Consider the following 14,380-nt stretch of genomic DNA (forward strand, 5'->3'; position numbering starts at 1 on the left):
AAACAGAGCTGAAGACCATCCTGTTCAGAGAAGCGTTCCCAGGCATTGCATAATTGTCACTTGCTATTTGATGTTCTTTTGTTGCCTGTTTTATTGAATCATTTCCTGTATTGCTATGTATTTTATATGTATTATCCTACTAGAGAGGCCCCTTCCCCACCACCACTCCCTTTGTGTTGTGTCTTTTTAGATTGTAAGCCTGAGGGCAGGGAACCGTCCAATTAAAAAGATTGTATGTACAGCGCTGTGTAAATTTACAGCACTTTATAAATAAAGGTTAATAATAATAATAATAATAATAATAATAATAATAATAATAATAATTGTGTTGACCCTAACAGGGTGATTTCAACAGGAAGAAATGTAAGGTATAGTGCACCCCCACCATACGTGAGTGTGCCATACGTGGCTTTCAGCTTATGCTGAAGCCATCCGATGAAACGGCAATGGTGCGTGTGCCCATGTGTGCGCTGCACCACACCACATGCATGAACTCCATTGTTTTCAATGGAGCTCAAGCTCACACAGTATTTCCTTTACGTGGGGGGGGGGGGGAGGGTGGTGGTTCTAGAACAGATCCCTATGTAAGGGAAGAGCCAACTGTACTACACTTAGGGCAAAATAGAAAAAATGAAATGCACAGATATAGGATGCAGGACACATGGCTTAACAACACTACATGTGAAGGGGATCTAGGAGTCCTAGCAGACCACAAGGTAAACATGAACAACAATGTGACACAATGACCAAAAAGACCAATGTGATTCTGGGTTGTATCAATAGACGTATAATGTCTAGATCAAGGGAAGTAATAGTGCCACTGTATTCTGCTTTGGTCAGGCCTTACCTGGAATACTGTGTCCAGTTCTGGACACCACAATTTAAAAAGGATGTTGAGAAACTGGAGCGTGTCCAAAGGAGGGGCACCAAAATGGTAAAGGGTCTGGAAACCATGCCTTATGAGGAGTGACTTAGGGAGCTGGGGATGTTTAGCTTGGAGAAGAGAAGGTTAAGAGGTGACATGATAGCCCTGTTTAAATATTTGAATGGATGCCATACTGAGGCTGGAGCAAGCTTGTTTTCTGCTGCTCCAGAGAATTGGACCCAGCAGGGATGTAGCCAGGATTTTAGGAAGGGGGGCGGTCCAGACTAAGTGCCACCATTATAATGGAGCTTGGGTATGGCGGCGCAGCAGCACTAACCATTCATTTTTCTAAGGGAGGGGGGGGTCTGGACCCCAAGAACCCCCCCTTGGCTACATCCCTGGACCCAGAACAATGGATGCAAACTAAAGGAAAAGCGATTCCACATTAGGAGGAATTTCCTGACAGTAAGAGCTGTTTAACATTGGAAGACACTCCCTCGGAGTGTAGTGGAGTCTCCTTCTTTGGAAGTCTTTAAACTTGGAACTTTATTGCCCACCTTTTTTTCCCCATTAGGGGAACTGGAAGGGGACTTTCGGTCTCGGGGCCGCATGCAACCTGCAAAAAACAGATTTTATCGCACAGCGAATCGTCCTCAAAAGGGCCCCATTTCGTCCCCTGGCACCAAGCCATCCCCGTTCAGTGCTGAGGGGCGCCATTTTCCTCGGTCAGAAGACTTCTGACCAGAACATTTAACGCCCCTCAGCACTGAATGGGGGCGGCTTGGCGCCAGGGGACCAAACAGGGCCTTTTTGAGGACGATTCGCTATGCAATAAAATCCGTTTTTTGCAGGTTGTGCGCAGCCCCGAGAGTCCCCTTCCAGTTCCCATAACAGGGGGAAAAAGTGTGCGATAAAGTTCAGAGACTGGATTGCCAGGTGTCAGGAGGGCATGTGTTCCAGCATGGCAGAAGGGGGTGGACTGGATGGTCCTTGTGGTCTCTTCCAACTCTATGATTCTATGAAGTATTTAGCCCTCTCTGTGCCTCAACAAACTACAAATTCCAGGATTCAAAAATATTCAAAAATATATACATTCCAGAAAACAAGCCTTGATTTTGCTATTGGCAGTTCGAAGCCCAAGGGCTGCATGACAGGGTGAGTTCCTGTCACTAGTCCCAACTTCTGCCAACCTAGCAGTTTGAAAGCTTACAAATGCAAGTAGAGAAATAGGTACCACTTCTCAGTGGGAAAGTAACTCAGTGCTGCCCACACGACCACCAGAGCAGTCCTCAGACAAAGCTGGCTCTTTGGCTTAGTAACAGAGATGAGCACCACTCCCTACAGTCGGTTGCGACTAGACATTCGTGTCAAGGGACTATTTTTACCTTTCTACCATATAAAGGACACCATTTCGCTATGCCATTGTATTTAATAGGACCTGATCATCCACAGATTTTGGTATCTACGGGTAACGGAGGGTCCTGGAACCAAACCGCAATGGCTACCAAGGGCCCACTGTAATGATTAGTTATGGTACCTTTGCAGAAGAGGACCATTGAAGATGAGTGTTTGCAAAACTAGCATGTGGGTTGGTGGGAATGTCCCGAGAATGGCTCACACCACTTTTTCATCTGGTCCTGGTGATACTCCTCCTTTTGGCCTGCCTCTGCCAGGGCGAATAATCTGCATCTGTCCTGAGTTCTTTATGCCTCTGCCAAGCATGACTTGGCTGCTGTTAGCAAAACCTGCCACAGGAAATCCTGTATTAAAGGAGTCCGGAGCAATGTGGAGCTAGAATCCCATTAGCACTTCCTGAACCGTGGGTCGCTTCTTCTCAGTGAGGTAAAATGCAAGCCCCAGCTGTGCAACAGCTGGGCAGGAAGCAAGGCCCGTGTGTTTACAAACATACAGTGACTTCATTGTGCCCAAAGAAGCACAACTTTTGCAGTATGCTGGCTCTTTTCTGTTCCATCTTGGGATCTCCCCCGTGATGTAGTGCTTTGAGCATTGGACTATGACTCAGGCTTTGGATTCCTGCTCAGCCATGAAACCCATTGGGTGATCCTGGGCAAGTCACACTCTCTCAGCCTCTGAGACAAACCCCCCTCTGAAGAAACTTGCTGAGAAAACTGCATGATATTTTCGCCTTCAGGTCAGAAACTACTTGAAGACACACAACAACAGTTGTCATATATCAAAGACATAATCCATATTTGCTCTTGTACTTTATCCATGATAACCAACAAGAATTATTTCTAGTAACATCAGAAAAGCTGCTTCTAAATTTCTGTTTAATTAACATACTCCTTCAAAATCTTCTTGAAATTTACTATTAATGCAGTAGCCACCCAGAAAACTTTCCACTTTCTCCATTTTAAAAAATAGTGTTAATAACAGAGACCACGAGGCCTGAATTTTAAACAGGGGCATGGCACAGGCAGCAGGCTGGCATCGCCAGGATTAGTCAGAGGGCAAAAATAGGCTTTAATGCGCATTTAACAGATTCCATATGATGTAAGATCCTAGGCAGATTTTGATTTTCCAAAAAAGCCCTGGTCCCAGGAGAGAAGCATTTCCTGACTGGATGGATGAAAGTGACCCTCTTCTGGAAGAAACAACACACAGCCTCAAGACAACTGGCTTCTAAAAATGCACAACTTGGCGGAAATGGACAAATTGTCCTGCCTGGCAAGAGAAGGAATGATAGCAAGCTTTATTTTTAAAATGGAAAGCTCTAACAGACTATTTAAACCAAAACTGGGGGGGATTTGTGGGTTTTAAAGATTAAAATGACAGCCAAAGGTGGCATGGATTAGACTATGTAAAAATGTGTTATTGAGTGATATTTTCTTCACAGCTGTAAAGATTTCGACTTCAAAGTGACCATAGAAGGTTCTTTGAGGTGGAGGATAAACGTTTTCAATTGGAGGCAGGGGATGATAAGAAAAATACTTAATGGAAATGAAAGATAGGTTGAATTATGTAAAGATAATGTCCAGAAAGTAGAAAGTATTGCTTAAGGAAAAGCTGTAAACATGGAGATAGTGTTGTATTGCATGATATTGCTAACTTAGTGTATAGTAACATATATATGTCTGTGTGACTGTGTGCGTGTGTATATACACAAACACCACACACACACACACTCATTACATATATATATGTATGTACGCATTTAATTACACAATATGTGTGTGCGTGTGTGTGTGTTTATCTATTTATCTATCTATCCTCTTCTCTTCCCTTTTCTCTCTCATTATTTTATTGGTTTGGAGGGTTTGGCAAACTCTTTGGGTATTTATTTCTATAACTTCCCTTCTTTTACTGGATCAGGAACAGACAGCAATGAACATAGAAAACAGACACAGGGGTCTATTCAGAAGTTGGGGAGCAACAGATTGGCCTAGCCCGAGTCCCTGGTCTGTTTTCAATAGCAGTTGCTGTTGTTGTTGTATACCCTCAAGTTGTTTCTGACTTATGGAAACCCTAAGGCCATATTGTGGCATTTTCCTGGCAAGTTTCTTCGGAGAGGGTTTGCCATTGCCACCTCTGAGGCTTGTCCAAGGTCACCCAGTGGGTTTCCAAGGCTGAGCCGGAATTTGAACCCTGCTCTCCAGAGTCAGTTTAACGCTCAAACCACTACATCACGCTGGCTCTTGATAGCATCTTACACAAGTGTACGTTCCTATGGAGTTTATGATACTGGGGCTAATACCTTCGGCATTAAAGAGAAATTAAAGCACATTTAAAACATCCCGCAAATAAAGCAAAAATGGTAATTGCGCAAATGATTATCACACTGCATGAACCAAGAGCTTTAGTTTCATAGAATCAAAGAATCGTAGAGTTGGAAGAGACCACTAGGGCCATCCAGTCCAACCCCCTGCCATGCAGGAAATCCAAATCAAAGCATCCCTGACAGATGGCCATCCAGCCTCTGTTTAAAGACTTCCACTCACAAAATGAAAGGACCAGAAAGGGAAGGTGTTATTCCATTTGATAACGGGAACTTCTTTTCTTTGTTGTTGGAAAGACCAGTAAAAAATCTGGCAACAGTGCCTTATGCCATAATTGCAGCCCGGTTGGATTACTGTAATGCACTCTGTTGTGGGGCTGTCTTTGGAAACTGTTTGGAAACTTCAACAGGTCCATAATGCTGCGGCCAGAGTGCGCTGTTGTTGTTAACTGCCTTCACATTGACTTCGACTTATGGCAACCCTGTGAATGAAAGACCTCCAAGACCTCTATTATCAACTACCCTTCTCAGGTCTTGCAAACTCAGGGCTGTGGCTTCCTTGATAGAGACTATCCATCTGGGCTGTACTCAGTCTGACACTACTTTAACTGCCATGGATCAGTGCTATGGAAATCTAGTTTGTTGTAGCACCAGAGCTCTCTAACAGAGAAGGCTAAATGTCTCGCAAAACTAAAATTCCCAAAATCCCATTGCATTGAGCCATGGCAGTTAAAATGGTGTCAGACTGGATGATTTCTGCAGTACGGATGCAGCCCAAGTCTATGAAAGTTTAGGTCACAGCATCTTTTGCTCTCAAAGGTGCTACCAGGTAACTTTGCATACTAATAATCCAGACTAACACAGCTATGTCTCTACATTCTATTTATACATATTATTTAAAGGTTTTAATCCGAGCTGTGTAGCCTGTCTATAGGATCATCACCCTCCCTTCTGCAAAGTGAGTTTATTTTTATAAGCAACCGCATCCCTCCGGCAACAAGTCACTTCCAGGATAACCTTCTGGCCGAGGCCAAAGAGGAAATTAAAACCAATAGCCTTTTTTATTTTTAAAAACACAACTTTAATACAAATATGTTGACAGGGTTTTTGTATCTCTCTCCCTGTTCCAACAGGACAGTGGTCAGCAGAAAATAATGTACAAATTTAGAAAGACAACAGTACAAAGAATTATTATAAATATCAAGACTGGACACCTTCAATGACACAGGCATTGCCAAGAGAGTGGGGCTCAGTGTTTTGGAATACAAAGGTTTATACACAGACAAACTGACACACACACACTAAACACACAGAAAAACTGGTTTGTTCTGCAGAGGTAGGTGGATGTCTGCATAGCACATCATCCTATACAAATTTTGCTCTAGTCAACTGATCCATAGCTTGGAGGGGGAAACGTTCCTTTCTGGACTGCAACTTCCAGAATTCTGCACAGCCAGGTTGTACTTTGGCCCAGGTGGCTGGGGATTCTGGAAGATGTAGTCCAAAAAAGGCCCTTGCCCAAGCTCAGAGCCTATCACAGACCTCTATAAGTCCCCTGCCGGTGAGCATCTTCTGCACTAAATCTTGACTAGGAAAATACTCTTGTTTGGCTTTGTTCTATGTGGAACCACAGATCCAGCTCATTTTGCCAGTGCATCCTTCCCAGTTCCAAAGGAAAATACACTACTAGAATGAGAAAAGTGGACAGACCTTTAATACCTCCTACACACATCAAAAAATCAGCTAAATAACTCAAAAATCCGATGCAAACAGAGATCTTGAAGGAAGCACTGAGCAATCAAGACAAAAAAAGGATTCCTGTGTTGGAAGAGCATCAAAATGAGAGCATGTAAATTGGATCCATCTTTCAAGGACCAGGGATGATCAGAATCCACTGTTTCCCAGCACATCATCATCATTATTATTATTATTGGAGGGGAGATTAGTTGCACTCTGTTCCCTGCCTCCCTTTTAGTGCTGGCTTGCAAATAGGAAGACAATACCCTTCCTTTCTTGAAAGCTTTGCACAAAGGAGATTTGGGAGCATCTTTGACAATTCAGATGAAGTGGTTTTCTGTTTAATGGGGGCACAGCTTTTTAAACTGCCTTCCCGTTTTAATTATTTATATATATATATATATATATATATATATATATAAAACAAGACGTGCACAAAGAAAACTACTCGTGAAAAGATTCACTAAAGCCTAATAATAATAATAATAATAATAATAATAATAATAATAATACACTGGTTGTCAATAGCAGCTGATTAACAATATTTGCAAAGCCTGTGGGTAGCTTGAAAACAAATGGATTGAGTGTGGAAATGTTACCTTTTAGGGTAGTCCCCAAAAGGTAATGTTTCTAAAGTTATGAAACAGAGATGTTCAGGAGCAGGTCACAAGAGCAGTTGTGTGATGGAGGATTCCCCTCAATAGGCCTGGCACCAAAATCTCTTGGAAATAAGGAGTTTTTGCAAGAGGTGAGGGAAAGACGATGGGTTAGGTGGGTGATGGCAATGTTGGGGGATACCACACATGGACGGATGGCCACTCTGGTCCCCAAATGTGGGAAACTACAGCTGCTTGTAAAATAATTTATCTATGTATCTATCTATCACATGGCCACTGCACTCTTGAGGGTTGATCTTGGTACCCTTTGTGTTCAGTATGTAGAGAGATCTTGTAGCACCTTTGAGACTAACTGAAAGAAAGCAATTGGCAGCACGAGCTTTCGTAGACTTCAGTTCTACTTCCTCAGGTGCATCTAAATGCTCTCTCTATGTACTGATTCTGCAGACTAAGATCTCTCTACGTACTGATTCTACAGACTAACATGGCTGTATCTTTGAATTCTACCTTTGTGTTCAGTTTGCAATGCATCTGTCACGTTAGGGTCAGATTTTGTTGGCCTGCCTGGATCTGCTCCTCTTGGAAAATCACCCTGCTACAAGATGCCACCCTTGGTAGGTGAGTCCACCTGGTTCTTTGCTGGATGCCAAGCCCTGGAGGTATTCCAGACAAAAGGCAGCTTGCATTCCAGTGCCCGCCTCACAATGTGTCTGATTTCTACAACTCTCTTCCCCCTAAGATTTCCCATTGTTACCCAACCCAGTTGTTGCCTTTGCTAATCCTTCAGCCTGCCATTTGAAGGGCGGGTTCCCAGGGCAAAGCATGCAAACAGGTTAAGGGTTTGGACAGCATTTCGGATCCAGGGACTGTTGGGAACAGAATGCTAGAGGAAGGGACCACAAAGGCCACCAAGTCCAACCCCGCCATATAGCAATACACAACTAAAGCACTCCTCAAAGATGCCCATCCAACCTTTGTTTATGCACCTGCAAAGAAGAAGAGTCCATCATCCTCTGAGGCAGTCCATTCCACTGTTAAACAGCAAAGAATTTTATCCTAATATTTAGGTGGAATCTCTTTTCCTGTAGTTTGAATCCATTGCTCTGTGTCCTAGTCTCTGGAGCAGCAGAAAACAAGTTTGCTCCTTTTCTACATGAAATCCTTTCAGATATTTAAGGACAGTTGTCATGTCACCTCTCACCAAGCTAAACATATTCTGCTCCCTCAGTCATTCCTCATAAGAATCCCCCTAATTCCTTCAGGGTTTCTCTGCCAGAGTGGCTCTGCAATGTTCACATGTTTTGATAGCTGCCTTCTTGCACACTTGAGCCATGATGCAAACTCTCTAGATCTGTCCAATGCCAACACCTATTATCTCCAGGCACCCATGCTGTCTGGGGATGATGGGACATGTAACTAGACACATCTCGCAGTGGTGGGGGAATATTAAAGAGGGAATAAATTCTAAACCACCTTTTCCATTTTATACATACTGGTGGCCCACTTAGGATGGAAATGCCAACCTCCAGATGTAGTTGGGACTGGAGCTCTCAGCATCCATCAACAGCTATGATAGCTAGGGCTGTTGGTAATTTTAGTCCAACAACCTCTGGAGGGTCATGCTTTGTTCTTCAAGTGTTGAATGTTAATTCAAGAAGATGCTCAAATCACCTTCTCTTTTTGAAGAGGGATTTTTTCTAACCTACCTGACAAGGACCAGGTAGAAAAATGATCCCTGATCAGAATTACTGCACACACACAAACACACACACAGACAATGCTTTCCCAAAGGGACCCCCCCCCCCATTAAAAAAAAAACCATGCAACAGCTGCAAAACCTTCCCCACCACTGTCAATAGCAAAACATACACAGAAAACCATTGGGAACACATTGCTTTCTTTCCATTTATCCTCCTTTGGACGGCTATACATTGGATACCTTCTGGGACTCTCTGGCTTGCCGTAGTCCATACAACCACTTGATGACTCGGGCGTTGCGCTCGATGATGGAGATGCCATAGGGCATGCGCTCGGCCTGCCGCTCCTCTAAGGTGATGGCACTACGCCGGGAACGGGTCCCCTCCGAGCTGGCCGTGCTGACACTGTGGAACTTGACGGACACAATGTCCGAACTGGCTCGGGTGAAACGCTCCACTTCCATGTCCCCCACGTCCTCAGGATCCAAGCCGCAGTAATTGAAGAAACGCTCCAGGTCAGCTGTGGCCCGCGAATACCGGTCACTCAGGTCTGATTTGGATCGGTGCAAGCAGGTCTGACGCTTGGCGCTCTCCGGCCGCAGCTCGCTGCAAGGGTTTGGGGAGTTCAGAGGACTGGCGGACAGGATCTGGGCTTGGGCCGGCGAGGTGGGGACAGGAGTCAGCTGAATAGTTGGGGTGACTCTGGCTCTCATTGCCCCACAGGGCCGAACATCCACCCTGCGAACGGCGACAGTGCTGGGGGGCTTGGAGGAAGAGGAGGCCGAACTCTGCGACAACTTACTCATGCCTTCCGTAGGGGTCCCCTTCTTCCAGGGGGTGCCCGGGAAACACTTGGGCTCCAGCGGGCTCTTCTCCGGTTTGGGGAACGGAGAGAGGGGACTGTCACAAAAGTTGATCAAATTGTTGAGGATTTCTAAGTTGAGGGAGGTCTTGGCCCCGCACAGGTCCGGCCGGCGCCCAGCTTGCGGGGTTTTCCGGCTAGGGGTCAGCATCACCCTCCTCACCCCTGGCATGAAGAGCGGCTGTTTGAGTAACAGAGGCCTCACTGGTTCCTGCTTGGTGCTGGCCACTTGCTGGCTCTTGACATACTTGGCCTTGTCGGCCTCCAGCCTTTCCACAGCACTGAGCTTCTTGGTGGCAACCGGAACGCTGGCTGCCTGCCGACGGAAATATTCTGGGCCCTTGTTCAGGATTCGGAAGGGCATGGCCGAAGTGAAAGGCGCCGTGGGAGCCGAAATCCCTTTCATGGTATGGCTAGCTTGGAGTGTCTCCACTGGCATGATGCTCTGGAGCGTGGCGGCCACTCACCTGGTCCCACAATGCTTCTGCCCCAATGTGTGTGTAGAGGGTTACGACGGGTCTCACATGCCAGGTTGCTTCCTCCCAAATTCTGCCTTGTCAAAATCTTTCCAGCAGGAGAAAGGGTGTCTTGCTGCCCCTGCTTCAGTGGTTTGCTGCAAAGAAAGGAGGAAAAGGGGACAGATCAGTGCCGAGCCCTGGAACCACAAGCCTTGCAAGGATGGGCCTCATTCACCAGTGGTGTCTCCCCGCTACCCTTGTGCGCCTGGCTTGCTTGGCACAATAGGGCTGGTGTAGGCACTCAGGAGCAAACAAAGGCAGACATAGAGGCTGCTTGCAGTCTGGCTTGTTGCTCTCTCTGTCTCTCACCCTCCCTCTCTGGAAAGGCAAGAGTGATGGGCTGTCTATTTCAAGGCATGGACCCACCCACCTCTTTCAAAGGGGGTGGCTCCATCAGCCAATGGGCAGCTGAGAAGGCACTTCAAATAGGACCTGTGGCCTATCACGAGGAAGCAGGGAAAGAAAAGGAGGGGGAGAAAGTCACTGAATGAGAATAAATCCCAGAAGAAAGGCTAAACAGGCTCCCCCCCACCTCCTGACAGCTCCAGCCTCCACTTGGCTGTTATGATGCAGATTCTCTTATTCCATTTCCTTTCCTCCAACACACCACCTCCTCTTCTAGGCACAGCCTCCAGCTTCCCTTCCCAGCATCACCTGTGCTATTTCAAGGAACTGTTCAATGAAAAGATAGAGAGGCATTGGACCTGTTTTAGTGCCAAAACCCAGGAACAAACCAGGGTGCATGCTTCTAGATGCAAGACCAGCAGCAAGATAAAGGCTTTCATGGCCAGCATCCATAGCTTTTTGTGGGGGTTTTGGGCTATGTGGCCATGTCCTAGAAGAGTTTACTCCTAATGTTTTGCCTGCATCTGTAGCTGGCATCTTCTCTGAAGATGCCAGCCACAGATGCAGGTGAAATGTCAGGAGTGAACTCTTCTAGGACATGGCCACATAGCCTGAAAAACCCACAAAAAACTACCAGCAAGACTTTGAGGAAAAGCAGTTGCAGCCACAACCTACCTGCAAAATAGTCTACCAGCTAAAGCCAAAAAGAGTCACCCCTTATGAGCTATGGAACAGTCAGAAGCCAAGTGTGGGACACCTGAGAGCATTCAGATCCAAAGTTTTTGTACATATTCCAACACAGAGAAAAAAAGAACCAAACTTGACAATAGAACAGAAGTGTGGGATATGCATCAGGATGTAAACGCACCTGAACAATGAGAAGGTTATAACAGCCAAAGGAGTGTATTTGGATGAGAGTGAGGGGCCAAGTGCAGAAGTGCTGGATGGCCAATTCTTGACTGGCACTATTTTCATAGAGGAGCCACGTTCTTTGGGGAGCAAGCATCTCCAAGCCCCAGATGGTAGAGATCTCTCTATATATATCATCTGGGGCTTGGAGATTCTTCCTCTCCAAATAATGTGACTCCTTTATGGGAATAATGAGATTTGACCATCCAGTACTTCTGCGCTTGGTGCATCACCAGAGGAGCATTTGCATAAGTCTCATTAGCAGACTGAGTCTCGTTGCTGCTGTCCTGCAAAGGACCAAATGCACAGATTGAAATGCACAAATCCAACACGCATTTGCACACACATCAGTTTGCACAGAATGAGAATTTCCCTAAACATGTCGCAAAAGGAAAAGTATGATTTTTAAAATATATATGTTAAAAATAGCTATCTTTTTAAAATGGCTTTTTATCCTTTTAAGTGTAGGTTGGATTTTCCAATCTTGTAACAGATTCTGTTTCTCCACCAGGGCAAACAGCAGAAGGCAATCCATCTGTATCAAAACCTAGTTCTTCCAGTGATGGAACGCCATATTTCTCATCATGGTCATCAGAAACTGGAGTGGTGCACTTTATTTTATTTTAATAAAGTGAATGGTTTAGTTCCCATGTTTGTTCAGAGGTTGTTTGCCATTGCTTTTCCTTGAGGTTGAAAGTGTGTGACTTGTCCAAGGTCACCCAGTGGTTTTCAAGGCCAAGCTGGGAATCGAACCCTAGTCTCCAGAGTTGAAAGACTTCCGGAAATGGAGACTCCACCATCCTCCAAGGAAGTCTATTCCACTGCTAAACAGTTCTCACAGTAAAGAAGCATTTCCTAATGTTTAGGTGGAATTTCTTTTCTTGTACAGTAATTTAAATTCATGTGATTCATGCTCTAGTTTCTGCAGCAGCAAAAACAAAACAGAACAGCAACGGAAAAAAAACAAGCTTGCTTCATTTTCTACATGACGTCCCTTCAGATATTTAGATGGTTATCCTGTAGGCTCTATTTTAGAAGCAGGCATTGGCATAATCACCTGTGAGTATTCCTTGCCTAATAAAACCCTATGAAATTAAAGGGGTCTCCATAAGTCAAAGGCATATACACGCATACATCATGTCACCTCACAGTCTTCTCTTCTCCCATCTAAACATACCAAGCTCCCTAAGTCATTCCTCATAAGGCTTGCTTTCCAGACCCTTCACCATTTTGGTCACCCTCCTTTGAACATGCTCCAGTTTGTCAACATCCTTTTTGAATTGTAGTGCCCAGAATTGGACACAAGATTTCAAGTGAGGTCTGACCAAAACAGAATAGAGTAACAATATTACTTCCCTTGATCTAGATACTATACTCTTATTGAAAGAGCCTAGAGTCATATTGGCATTTTTAGCTGCTGCGTCACACTGTTGACTCACGTTTAGCTTGTGGTCTACTAAGATGTGTACTGATTTCATGCCAGGTACCACCCATCCTATATTTGTGCACTTCATTTTTCTTGCCTTTGGTGGTTGGATTGTTGGACTATGGAGGATTTGATTTGTAGCTTGGCCATGAAACCCACTGGTTGACCTTGGATAAATCACATGCTCTCAGACTCAGGGAAACCCCCTCTGAACAAATCTGGCCAAAACAACCCCATGGTAGGGTTGCTATAAGTCAGAAACGACTTGACAGCACACAACATTGAAATAAATCATACCCCCCACCCCTTAACCTTCTCTTCTCCAGGCTAAACATACCCAGCTCCCTAAGTCATTCCTCATAGGGCTTTATGGTCTCCAGACCCTTCACCATTTTGGTGGCCTCCTCGGGACACCTCTCAGCTTGTCAGCACCCTTTTTGAATTGTGGTGCCCAGAACTGGACACAATATTCCAGATGAGGTCTAACAAAAGCAGAATAGAATGGCATTATGCTCTTATTTTGGTTGCCGTCCTCTGGACACACTCCTGCTGAGAGGCAGCAAAGATGGGGTGGGCTTTACCTACAATATGGGTCAGAGAGATGACAGGCCTCCTTACCTGAAGGCTTAAGGAAGTCCTGGGGCTACCTCCATTTTCCAAATATGTGACAAGACCCTTTCATAGTCCTCTTGTAGGTCCTTAGCAAGCAGGAATTACGTGCAAGGGTTGCTCAAATGGTTCACCAGGGGGAGACACAGCCACAAAATCTTGCAAAGACACAACCAGACCCTCTTCAAGATGACTGATTTGGGATGACAGAGAGGAGTTTTCACATGAAGGAGATCAGGAGTTTATCCCGTGAATATCCCAGAAAAATCACGTCATTACACATAACGATTTCACACAACATCGCACAAAACCCGCCATTAAAGTGGTCACAAAGCAGCATTAGTGTTCATCTTTTTACTGTCAGCATCTCAGCAACAATGCATTTCTGATATCACTTTATTTGCACAATTGCGTGTTATCATCATCCGTGCAATTACTTGCCATTTCCACTTCATTTGCAGGATGCTTTAAATGGACTTTAATCTCTCTTTAATATTGAAATAATCCCCAGTGTGATAAACCCCAGAGTGTTGTTGCTGCTGACAAGAGCAGGATATATCCTCCATCCCACTCCACAGATGGAAACTCGGAGAGTGCTTTGATCATTTCTTCAAAGAGATTGTGCCATCACTGCTACAAATATATTGCAAGAGGAAACTGTCTAACATAATGGAGATATTTTCCACAAAGCCTCAAGGGACTAGAAAAAGTGTTAGCCCCCATTTTTTCAGGGTTCCCACATTTGCAACAGCCCCAAATACCTTGAGTGCCATGCAGGAAGAGAATGCGTTTTTCTATACCCAGGTTTGGGAATCGTGGCACCCTCTTCATGCTGTTGGGCCACAGTTCCCAGCATTCTGCACACTGTCAGTGCTGGCTAAGACTGCTGGGAATTGCAATCCTATACCTTGTGATGTAGGCCCATGATGCCCGCCTTCTTCCATCCAAGTCAACCTGTACATTGTTCTGTGCTCCCAAATATTCATCCAAAATAGATATCTGATGGTGGAAAGGATCAGAATCCTACATTTTACAACTGATTAAATTGGTATGTTAGGT

General features: G+C 45.0%; 1 protein-coding gene across 1 annotated transcript; it reads right to left on the reverse strand.

Moving 5' to 3' along the window:
- Positions 1 to 6,824: 6,824 nt before the first annotated feature.
- FAM110A (family with sequence similarity 110 member A) lies at positions 6,825 to 10,333 on the reverse strand. Its single transcript, XM_089513514.1, has one exon. The coding sequence runs from the start codon at positions 9,951 to 9,953 to the stop codon at positions 8,880 to 8,882; it is 1,074 nt and encodes a 357-aa protein (XP_089369640.1). The 5' UTR covers positions 9,954 to 10,333; the 3' UTR covers positions 6,825 to 8,879.
- Positions 10,334 to 14,380: the final 4,047 nt, after the last annotated feature.

Source organism: Sceloporus occidentalis, unplaced genomic scaffold (assembly GCF_023333645.1).
Source record: "Sceloporus occidentalis isolate IW3139 unplaced genomic scaffold, rSceOcc1.0.p SCAF_3, whole genome shotgun sequence".
Classification (NCBI taxonomy): Eukaryota; Metazoa; Chordata; class Lepidosauria; order Squamata; family Phrynosomatidae; genus Sceloporus; species Sceloporus occidentalis.

Bases quoted from the DNA above. Each gene is read 5' to 3' on its own strand.
- FAM110A (XM_089513514.1), bottom strand. From the start codon at position 9,953: ATGCCAGTGGAGACACTCCAAGCTAGCCATACCATGAAAGGGATTTCG.